This window comes from Aplysia californica, unplaced genomic scaffold (assembly GCF_000002075.1).
Source record: "Aplysia californica isolate F4 #8 unplaced genomic scaffold, AplCal3.0 scaffold00273, whole genome shotgun sequence".
Classification (NCBI taxonomy): domain Eukaryota; kingdom Metazoa; phylum Mollusca; class Gastropoda; order Aplysiida; family Aplysiidae; genus Aplysia; species Aplysia californica.
The window spans coordinates 649,529-661,594 of record NW_004797543.1 but is presented as its reverse complement, the minus strand read 5'-3'; the positions used below and the strand labels follow the sequence as shown (position 1 = coordinate 661,594).

Sequence of the window (12,066 nt, the reverse complement as noted above, 5' to 3'; positions counted from 1 at the left end):
TAAATAAAATTCTTACCTTTAAAGAGGCGTTGAACCTGTATTATATCAGAAAAATTAGAATGCGATGAAACCATTTAGAAAACTTCCAAGTACATGTCTATTCAAATGTTCCAGAAACTATTTGTCTGAACCCATACTATACCAAAAAAAGTAGAAAGTGATGAAACATGTAGAAAAATTCCAAGTCCATTTATCACTTTTTAAGGGAAGAATGCAGCGACACTGTTACTCTCTTGACAAGAAAATCTCTGCTCTTGTTTCAGAGTATGTCCTCACCAAATAAAAGTAATGAATTTGTCGTCCACTCATGTCTTTGTTATTACTTTTCAGAAGACGCTTCTAGAGGCAGACTTACTTTTTCAGACAATTTGCTGTTTCTGGGAATTTTGTTTCCGCCCAGATTAAGTTGAACTGAAGTTTGTGTTTTTTTTGTCAAGCAAGAAGTGTTGTTAGCAGTGTTAGGTCCATGGCATCTTGAGCAATATGCTTGGTCTCTTTTATGGCACTGTCTCACGGAGACAGACAGGCAGAAATGGTCTGATTCATCAATGTCATGCTCATAACTGTGCCTGAACTACATCAGGGAACTGCTGCTTTTTCTTTCCTAATCCTTACTGTCATCATTTTCCTCTACTTCTATGGTATGTTTGTCACTCTCTTGTGACTCGCTATTTCCGGGTTGCCTTGAGATTTGAAGCAGACCTTGTGCTGTTGAAGCTAGAGAGGTGAGCAGAGTAAGTCTGATTCCCTGTAAGGACTTCTCTTTTGACACCCACCCCTTGGCACTCATATGACGTTATGCACTTGCGAGCGCCGTAAAACTTCTACTAAAACTGAAACTAAAGAGACAGGCAGAGTAAATAAATGTTTTGTTTGTGTGAAACAGAAGTGGAAAGACAAGGTGTTTTTGAGAAATTTTTAGAACGAGTTTGGCTGTTCCAGCAGGCATTTGTGGCACTGTTGGTTTTTACTCAAACGTATATAACATGTATGTGTTCCAGGAATGTTTCCCGTCCTACCATACTTCCCCTCCTCCTTTTCCAACGTAAACCACATTATGCCAAGTGTGATATATTATGTTGTCTGTTATTTTTTCTTCATTCAGGGATTGGATATAATCAAGGGTGCACAACAGGAACAGTTGGCAGTTGTGCTGAAGATCTCCAGTGTATTGGCTCTGTTTGCAAATGCCAGGACACCCAATATCACAGTGGCAGCAACCAGTGTTCTCCCAGTAAGTAGAGATGTGTAAGGGCTTGGTTTTCCCTTGAACTAAAAATAGATTTGTATCACGACGTTGTAGAATCAGGCCCTCGTCAATTTTTGGGCATGTAGAGTTATTGGTATCATCTTCAAGCTTGTTCATTTACCTTAAATACAAGTTGATATATTTGCGAATGAAGGAGGTGAGGGTCACCTGGTTTCAAGGTAAAATCAGTGAGAAAATGGCCGCCAAAGATTAGTTATTTCCTTAGCTTAAGTGTCTGTGGTAACCGAAAATTTCCTTTTTTGTGTCTTTAATCAACGTTTTTCAGTAGAATCCACACAGAAATGTGTTTTTTAATGGACATGAAAGGTGTTGAGCCAAAACACAAAAATTCAACGAAGATTCATCTGTTGAAAAATGCCTGTTTCTTCACTTTGATTATTTTGACGAGAGCCAGATTCCACACTGCTGCCTCACATTTGTTTATGTCAGTGTCTGCTGTTTCAGTGTTTGATTTCTGTAAGAAAACAGGTCGGGATGGGGGGGGGGGGGGGGGGGGGGGGGGGGGAGATTATCCTTGTCATATTAACTTTTCTCTGTAACTATTTGGTGTTTCGTATTTCTGTACAAGGTCTGGCTCTTGAATGTATTTCAAACTCTGTAACTGTATGTCAATTATACTTTGCTTTCTGTACTCTGGTTGTTGAAACTTGAGTGAGCTCTTTGTCAGGTTTGTTGAAATGACCTCTGTGTGTGTGTGTGTGTGTGTGTGAGAGAGAGAGAGAGAGAGAGAGAGAGTGTGTGTACATGCGTGTGTGCTTGCGTCTGCGCGCATGTGATTAGGAGGAGGAACAGGAGAAGAACACCAAAATAAAGATGAAAGATCTTGTAATGGGGAGAGGTTATATACAGTATAAACCTGATATAACAGGGATGGTGGGACCAGAGAAAAAGTCCTGTTATATCCGATCCCTGTTGAATCAGAAATGCAAGGAAAGTAAGCATTAATTGTGGACTAATCCAGCTGTATTTATTCATGGGTAGTATCCCTTGCCACTAGTACCCACGAACAGGGGTTTTGGCAGGCCTGCCCATGACACCATGACACATTACGCGTGCGTGTAGCTTGGCTAAAGACTAAATGACCGAAGTCTGCAGCACACTGCAGCCTTCTCTTGCTTCAGATGCGTGTGCTTGCAGCAGTAGCGTGGCTTTCGTGGGCTTGTTCTATCACCGCGTTACTCTCTCTCTCTCTCTCTCTCTCTCTCTCTCTCTCTCTCTCTCTCTCTCTCTCTCCCTCTCTCTCTCTCTCTCTCTCTCTCTCTCTCTCTCTCTCTCTCTCTCTCTCTCTCTCTCTCCACATTGTTAACGAGCCTTTGTCCCTGCTATAACCGGTTGGGCTCTGATTTTGCCCTGTTTTTGCGGATAATTTTTTATAGAGGCAACGAGTAGGAAAAAACGGGGGTTTTAAAAATCCCTGTTATTACCGGGTCCCGGTTATTACCGGGCCTGTTATATATGGTTTCCAATGTAACGAAAACATTGAGGAAGAAGGAAAAAGAGCATGAGGCGCTCTCTCAAAGTTCCAATAGGAGACTGAGTGACTTGTTCTAGTACATAATATGTTCTATATATAGTAGAGAAAGTAGTTGAACCTACAGGAGCTCAGTTTCCCTAAAGAAGAAAACTGAGAGAAAAAGTGGGGGGAAAAGAGTACACATGAGTCAAGTAGAGGACAAAGGATGTGTTTGGGTGGCGTCGGTGGTCCAGAAGTTAGACTCTCGGACTCACAGCCGTCAGGTCGTGGGTTCGAATCCTGCCAGAGTCAGAGGCCTGATGGAAAGTCAATACACGAATGTTTTTTACTCCACCCAGGTGGGAATGGGTACCCGGCTATAGACAAGAAAAAAAATGTTCTCAGTTTGTCATTGTTTGAGCAGTTAATCAGCTGTTTGTACTGTGTTCTTCCCGGGAAGCTGAGAATGTTTCTTGGTATTCAAAGGTCTGCTGGAGGTAATAATAATTTAATGTAAAACGCACTGAGGTTGCTGTCGATTTGGGATGTGCATTATATAAATGCTATTTATCATTACTATAGCTATATATAAAACAGGGGGTGAGAAGATATCAAGGAAAGGAGTATAAATAAAGAAGGGGTAGAAAGGGCCCAGCTGTGCAAAACTGCTCGTCTTTTTAAAGTTTGGGAAATAGTGAACAGGTATTCTATTTTCGGACTAATACGATATACAAACGATGATTACAATTACAATTTATAGTATTTTCCCAAAAGAATGAGACTGGTTAGTCTATGTGACAAATTCACAGATTATGTCAAGGGTGTATATCGTCCCTGTTTTGTTCTCCTCCAGAAATTGGCTATAATGGACAGTGTACGTTGGGTCCTCAAGGGTCTGAAAACCCATGTGCTGGAGATCTTTCTTGTGTGAACTTTGTGTGCAAGTGTTCTGACACGGAGTACCACTCTGGCAACAACCTGTGTGCCACAAGTAAGTAGAGTGGGGGGGGGGGGGGTTTTCTCTGTGTTTAGAATGTTGACCTTCAGGGCTTTTTTAATGTCAATGTCTGGATGTACAAACTGTTGCTCACAACTCATTTCATATGAACCCATTCACTTGTGTTTTTTTAAATTTCCGAATTTAAAAAACAAACAATCTTTGACTTTTTACGACAAGAACTGCTGCGTCACAGGAGTCTCCCAGATTCTTCAATTTCCTGACGTCAGTTGTTTTACTTTGTTCTCCATCAGTTGTTTTACTTTGTTCTACATCAGTTGTTTTACTTTGTTCTACATCAGCTGTTTTACTTTGTTCCCACACTACACAGTTCTACATCAGGGTTCTTGTAGGGTAGAGTCCGGCCGTGGATGACCCAGTTTGATGGAAGTCCAGAAGTAGGTCACACTTTACAAACAGCGCTCGTCGTGGGCAGTATTGCATACAGACGTATCTCAGAGGCCGCCAAAAATGACTTACGTCTTGTTTTTTTGTTTTTTTAGGGGTTTTTTTGTAAAGTGTTTTACGGCGCTCGCAACTGCATAAGGTCATATGAGCGCGTGGGACACACCTAATATTTTCAGTTGGTAGGAAATTTTGAATTTTGCCTGAGTGGCAGCCGAAGCCTACTCTTATCGATTTTAGACCACCAAGGGATCTTCAACATGCGCAACTTGCACACAGGCCCTCCGAGATTTTTCGCCCTTGTCCAAGAAGGCTAGGTGTAGCTCTTTCCCACCAGAAATCAGGGGTGTATCAGAAAGACAGCAGTAAGGAGGTGCAAAGGAGTAGCAGTAGAAAGGCTGCGGAAAGAGTCAGGAGCCCAGAGGAGGAGGCAAAGGAGGTGAGGGGGTGGGGGCAGAAAGTGGAAATGGAAGCAGCCAACAGAACATTGCTAGAGAGCAGGAAAGGAGGTGAAAGGAGACAATTTTAGAGAAAAAAATTTTTCGGTCGCTACCCGGATTCGAACCCGTTTGCAATACTGCTCGCTTCCTGTGTTGTGGGATTCCTGTCGAATGATGGGGAGGGTTAGGAGAAGGAGCAGAAGTAGAAGAAGAAAAAATAAAAGGAAAAATACTGGAAGGGGGAAGGGTTATTTAACCCTGTCCGTACGCCCTGGGGTCATTTTGTACCCTCGAGTTTGTATTCTTTACATTTTAGAATACTACTAGTACCAAGATCTCTTTGAAACCTTCAGTATTTCTCAAAAAATCAATGTGATAGACTGGTATACAAAGCATTTGGATCGGATTAACGAGTAAATGTCCTTTTTTGAAAGTGGTGGCACAGAGTTTCCCATGTCGTATGGATACGATAGATCTAGTAAAACACGACGTATGGATAGGGTTAAAGTGTGTAACTTGAAAACGGAGGGAGGGAGGTAGGGAGGGAGGGAAAAAAAGAGTAAGAGACTCCCAGTCGAGTGACTGATATAAATGAAAAAAAAAAAGTTATTAAACCGACTTGAGCTCAATTTCAAGAAAGAAACAACAACAAAAAAGAGAAAAAAATGTAGATCCCCGCGAGCCAGATGAAGGACAAAAGGTGAGTAGGTGTGAATAAAACTGGTTTTGACATTATGGTCCGTTTTCACTTTTTATTCATATGTAGAGGAATATGGAGGATGTAAGGTTTGGAAGAACAAGGAGTGAGGTGATATTAAGTAAAAGATTTGTGAGGACAAGATAGGGCAGAAATGTGAAGACTGCTTGTATATTTGTAGTTTGGAAAAGGGAGAGGGTTTTATTCTTCTTCTTTTTTGTGGGACAATACTGGTATGTACAAAAGAATGAACACTGCTGGTATTATTTCTTCCAAGGAATGTGACTGGTTAGTCTATTTGACAAATTCACAGTAGTAATTAATAAATGTTGGAGTTAGTTGAACTGTTCATGTAGGTAGAATAATCCTGATTGATTGTGTATGGTTCCTGTAACCCATTTTTGTCTAGTGTATGTATAATCTTTCTATGCTTATATACTGTATTTTTTATTTTGTCCCCCACCCCCACCTTTTCCCCCTGCTCCAGAAATTGACCATGGAGATGTCTGTTTCAATGGAAATAACGAGAGTTGTAAAGGAGATCTTGAGTGTGTGACCTCTGGTGTAGAATATCAGTGTGTGTGTCCTGCTGGGAAGTACCATTTTGAAAACAATCAGTGTAGGGACAGTAAATATGACTATCTAAGATTTCATTTCATTTAGTGGTCTTTGTGTTGTATGTGTTATCTTCAGTTCCGGGAAAGTAATGCTAGCTGTCAGAGAGATTTGGATGGACCTGATTAACTTCCATGCCCCATAGTTCTACACCAGGGTTCTATTAGTTTTGAGGGCATCGGGTATATTAGCCAAGGTTAGTCCCCCTCCATCTCCATCCCCTCCTTCTTCCCCCCCCCCCTCTAAGGATGTTACTAAGGCTGATTAAACCGAGTTGCAAAAGTTCAGTCACACCCATTATACCCAAGACGGAATAAGACAAGACGGGACAACTCTTCTTCACGTCATGTGACAAGCCCAGGCCCCTCCCACTTTTGCTGCTGCGCGTAAAACTCGCTGGACTGGCGATAATTTACAGTGGTTACAATGCAAGGCTACTTATAACTGATCATCTCGGGCGGTATGTCTAGCCAAGGCCTACTAAAATTAATATATTTTAGCCCAGAGAGAGAGAGAGAGAGAGAGAAAGAGAGAGAGAGAGAGAGAGAGAGAGAGAGAGAGAGAGAGAGAGAGAGAGAGTATTTAATGAATAAACGTAGCCTATCTAGATTTGGATCTAGATCTAGAATCTAGGATCTAGAATATAGAATCTAGATCTAGAGAGTCTAGGTTTTGTTATGCTCCCAGCCAAGAGTGTGCAGTTCGGAATGTAGATCTAGATCTAGGCCCCTAAGTGGTTGGCGAATGACCGAAGGGCGACTCTTGTCTGTAAATTGGCGGAGACATTCTAGATCTATATCATGCAACTTGGCTCATACTATCATATCAATTAAATAGTAGATAGATCTACTTAAGCTTCGATTTTGTGCTTGTTTCAATGGTTTCTTTTTCGGTGCACATGTACAATTGTGGTCACGTTGAATGTCTCCATGCCGGCCATTATTGTCATGGGGGAGTGAATCTAGATCTAGATCGAGATCTATATCTCTAGATTCTATCTAGATCTAGACAGCCAAGATAGTCTATTTCTAGATCTATATAGCTAGATCTATCTAGATCTAGATAGCCAAGATAATCTATTTCTAGATCTAGATCGCTAGATAGATCTTGATTAGATCTATAATTTTAATTCAGTTTAGATCTAGATCTAGATTCTAGATCTACATTCTAGATATCTATAATCTAGACCTAGACCTAAATCTAAATAAAAAACACGTAAAAATTACTAGAGGGGCACGTAGGCCTTGAGTGATTTAGTGCAAACGGGACCGCTATTGTACAGGAGTGCCATTGTTTCCTATTATAGCTTCAGTTCATGATAATTGATTCTGATATTGGGGAACAGCTCGCTGTGTAGTTAATCTAGATCTAGATCTAGAACTTGTCTACAGTTAGGCTGCTGGACTCTAGCAGCGGCCGTATCTTAAGTTTTAAAAATATCCAATCTATTGTATATTCTGTTTGACAACAGTTCCTTGCAGAGCACCACTGGCTGTTCTGTGGTTTTTAAACTGTAAGATCTAGTCTACTTCTACGTTTCGTAAACTTCTAGATCTACATCATCATGTTCAACCCACTACCGTTCATAAAAACCTTAAATTTCTCAACTCACTATATTCAAAATGTGAACAAAAACCAGTCAAAATAAATACCCATCAGTTTATATGGAAAAAAAAAACAACCCAAGGCAAAACTGCCATTATGAAATTCAAAGTAGGCAGCTATTTCAGCGAGTTGAACAGTGTGCTCTTTCTTCCTGTCTTTTGTTTACGCTTTAAACGCGCAGCTAGCTGGGTACCAAGGAGAGCCAGTTGGAACGAAAATGAGGCTGTTGTCCCGTCTTGTCTTATTCCGTCTTGGATTATACCAAAGAGTCTACATAACAAGAGGGGCCACTTCTCTCTTTGAGCCAATTAAAAAAGTGTCCTCAAAATTCGGTGGCGCCCTCTTCACAAAAGCGCACCTTTTGCGAACAGAGTTACCCTACTTGAGTTTAAAAAATCAAAGTGAAACTAGCAAGTTTTTGAATAAATTTCGGAAGAAAGCTTTTTTAAAACGGTTACGCTGACAAAAAAAACTCTTCCGGAGGAAAGAGTGATTGTTTTTTTCGTTTAATTTGACTTTAGAATGAAAGGCGAGAGGTCATTAAAATTTAAAAAAAATAAAACTCCACACTGAACGAACCCGAACTGCTGATGAACAGCAGTCGTTCTGCATACGCAAGGAGGTGCTATTCCTATTCTTCTTCTGGAAAAACGAAAGAGAGCTTCAAAACAGACTGCAGCGCCATCTGAAGCAAAGAGCATACTTCCTGCGGACACTTTTTTGGCTGAGTGGCCTATCTTGTTATTTACTATCTTTGATTATACTACGATGATTTTCTCTACAGATTAAGAATTGTAGCAAAAATGAAAAAGTATGACTTGTGTGACTTATGAAATATATGAGACTCCACCTGCATGAGCAGACGAAAGAAATCATAAACCGGAAGTAGTACGTCAGCAAAGTGTTGGTTTTGATTTCTCAAGGCGTACGTTGAAATCAATGCATCCTACACACAAAATTTGCGTTAAATCACGCCGACAGTGTGTAAACACACCTTACACATTATACACACTATAAAATCCCGTGATTTTTAACTGTTGGTTCATTTGTTCTCCTGTTTCCAAAATAACAAAACGGACAAATGCAGAAAATGAAGACGCTGTGTTTGGGATAAATTCTTCAGTTGCGCTTTCCTTTGTTTCAAGACACGTAAATGTGTGCAGCACGACCATTTAAAGCTTGAACAAACGTTTTAACATCACTAGAACTGTCTTAGACAAGCGTAGACGTGGCCGACCAAGGGCGACAACTCAGTGTCAGATGTGGGTTATTGTCAAAACCCATGTTCGAAACCCGTTCCAACCTAGTGCATAGACTACCAGGTACATCGGACTGTCTTTAAAACCCCAATGTTAGACATTTATATGATCGTGGATTACGTGATTATCGCCCTTTATGTGGAGCGATTCAAACCCTTTTTCATCGAACAAATCGCCAAAAGTGGGCACAATAACATCGTCAAGGACATTGGTAAAGTGTTCCATTCAGCAATGGTTCAGGTTTTTAATTCGCCCCATTGATGGAAGAGAAAAAGTGTTGAAAAGAAGAGGATAGAGATTTCCCAAAGGCAACGTCCCCAGAGTGGACTGATCAGGTGCCTGCAATGTGATGGTGTGGGGATGAATGGGGTAAATAGTCTGCACTTTATCGTACACATTTGGTCATTTTTCAAAGCAAAATCAAAGGACGACGGTATCGTGACGAAATTCATCGCCATGTTGACTGCCCAATATTGCACGATTTATGGAATGTGTTAACAAGACAACGCCCGACCCCACGCGGCCACGATTAGCCGAAACTCCTTCTAAACTCATCAAATCGTTGTTCTGGACTGGCCTGCAAGACCAACAAGCCTTAACCCAAGAGAACATGTAAGATGACCTTGACTATAAGATTAGAAACAGGCTGCACTCTGTACAAACCTGGCAGGAACTGAAGGGTGCGCTTCACAAGGAATGGCAGGGGATTCCTCAGGTAACCATAAGGGCATTAATTCAGTCAATGAACAGACATTTTGTATCAGTAAATCAAGCTGGAAGAGGCCACACACAATACCTTTGATTTGGATCTTGCCAGGGTCAGTGTGTATAAAATTATCGCCCTTGCGTAAGGAATAAGCTTGGTCAATCCTTTTCATATCATGTTGCCAGAAAATGAACAAAGATCTTGTGCACCAAATTTCTCATGGCTATGGTTAATAGTAAATTCAATGAGTTATTGTACTTTTAAAGTGGGTGTGAAAGAACGTTTGCAACACGGTATATTTGTCTTGGGATGTGCGCTTTAATTACAAGGTTGTACTTGTAGAAGCATTGCATATATTTCTGTCAGTAACTGAGACATAATCAGCTGTACAGGTAAACCTATATAGTGTGATACCAGAGTCTCTCCAAAAGCCCAACTGCCCTATTGTGAGACTTGACTTTTTTCTCAAGTCCCCCCCATAAAGTCAACCCCCAAAACATGAAACAAAAAACAAACAAAGCAACAAAAACCACACACACCACACACACACACACACACACACACACACACACACACACACACACACACAGACTAACTCACACACACACACACACACACACACACACACACATACACAGAGCGCACGCACGCACACACATATACACACACATACACACACACGCACACGCACACACACATACACACATATACACACACACATACACACACATGCATACACACGCACGCACAGAGCGTGCGCGAGCGCGTGCACGCACGCACGCAAGCAAGCACGCATGCACACACACACTGTGAATGGTGAATGTAACATTTTTTGTCTAGTGTGTGTATAATCTTTCTATTTGTATATACCGTATTTTTGGTTTTGTCCCACACCCAAACCATTTCACCCTGCTCCAGAAATCGACTATGGAGGTGGCTGTGCCGTTTCAGACAGTTGTAATGGAAATCTTCAGTGTGTGTCCTCTGTTGGAGTAAATTAGTGTCTGTGTCTTACTAACCAGTTCCATATTGGCAGCAATCAGTGTAGAGACAGTAAGAATGACTACGATTTCCTTCGGTGTAGTGGTCTTTGTGTTGTATGTGTCATCTTCAGTACTAGAAAAGTAATGTTAGCTTTAAGACAGACCTTATGGACCTGATTAACTTCCATGCCACATAGTTCTACGTCAGATTTCTATTAGTTTTAAGGACATCAGGTAGATAAGCCAAGGTATGTCAGCTGTAGAGTTCTGTAACACTTCATCCCCTCCCCCCCCTGATGATGTTGCTACTGATTAGACCTATCACTTATTTGTCTTGGGACGTGCACTTTAATTACAAGGTTGTAGAAGTATTGTATATATTTCTGTCAGTAAATAAGACATAAGCTGTACAGGTAAACCAAATAGTGTGATACCAGGGTTTCTCCAAGAGCCCCACTGCCCTATTGTGAGACTTGACTTATTTCTCTAGGCACAAACAGTGACAGTGATACTGTGTCTTTCTTCTCCTGCATACAGAAGTACAGGTGTAAGACAGATCTGTGAGTCATTACAGAATTTACGATAGTGTTTTTTTGGCTCATTCATTATTTGAGAATTATGTCCCTCCCCATAAAGTCAACCCCCCAAAATCAAACAAACAACAAACAAAACAACAAAAATAACACACACATACACACACACACACACACACACACACACACATACACACACACAGAGCGCACGCACGCACGCACGCACACACACACACGCGCACACACACAGACAAACAAACACACACACACAAACACACACACACACACACACACACACACACACACAGAGCGTTCGCTCGCACATACACTGTGGATGGTGACTGTAACATTTTTTTGTCTAGTGAATGTATAATCTTTCTATTCGTATATACTATATTTTTATTGTGACCCCCACCCCCACCATTTCACCCTGCTCCAGAAATCGACTATGGAGGTGGCTGTGCCGTTTCAGACAGTTGTAATGGAAATCTTCAGTGTGTGTCCTCTGTTGGAGTAAATCAGTGTCTGTGTCTTACTAACCAGTTACATATTGGCAGCAATCAGTGTAGGGACAGTAAGTATGACTACGATTTCATTCGGTGTAGTGGTCTTTGTGTTGTATGTGTCATCTTCAGTACTAGAAAAGTAATGTTAGCTTTAAGACAGACCTTATGGACCTGATTAACTTCCCTGCCACATAGTTCTACGTCAGATTTCTATTAGTTTTAAGGACATCAGGTAGATAAGCCAAGGTATGTCAGCTGTAGAGTTCTGTAACACTTCATCCCCTCCCCCTCCCCCCCTGATGATGTTGCTACTGATTAGACCTATCACTTATTTGTCTTGGGACGTGCGCTTTAATTACAAGGTTGTAGAAGTATTGTATATATTTCTGTCAGTAAATAAGACATAAGCTGTACAGGTAAACCAAATAGTGTGATACCAGAGTTTCTCCAAGAGCCCCACTGCCCTATTGTGAGACTTGACTTATTTCTCTAGGCACAAACAGTGACAGTGATACTGTGTCTTTCTTCTCCTGCATACAGAAGTACAGGTGTAAGACAGATCTGTGAGTCATTACAGAATTTACGATAGTGTTTTTT

General features: G+C 41.1%; 2 protein-coding genes across 2 annotated transcripts in view; both read left to right on the top strand.

The window, feature by feature from the left end:
• Positions 1-10,481, top strand: part of LOC106012142 (prion-like-(Q/N-rich) domain-bearing protein 25) — a gene marked incomplete at its 5' end in the record, with an annotated part of 33,519 nt that extends 23,038 nt beyond the window's left edge. The window contains 4 exon segments of the mRNA XM_013084126.2: positions 1,106-1,234; positions 3,577-3,714; positions 5,750-5,890; positions 10,366-10,481. Coding sequence (XP_012939580.2) covers positions 1,106-1,234; positions 3,577-3,714; positions 5,750-5,890; positions 10,366-10,448 — 491 coding nt within the window. The 3' untranslated portion in view covers positions 10,449-10,481.
• Positions 10,482-11,470: 989 nt separating this feature from the next.
• LOC101851049 overlaps positions 11,471-12,066 on the top strand; it is a gene marked incomplete in the record, with an annotated part of 38,654 nt that continues 38,058 nt past the window's right edge. Inside the window, 1 exon segment of the mRNA XM_035970493.1 lies at positions 11,471-11,501.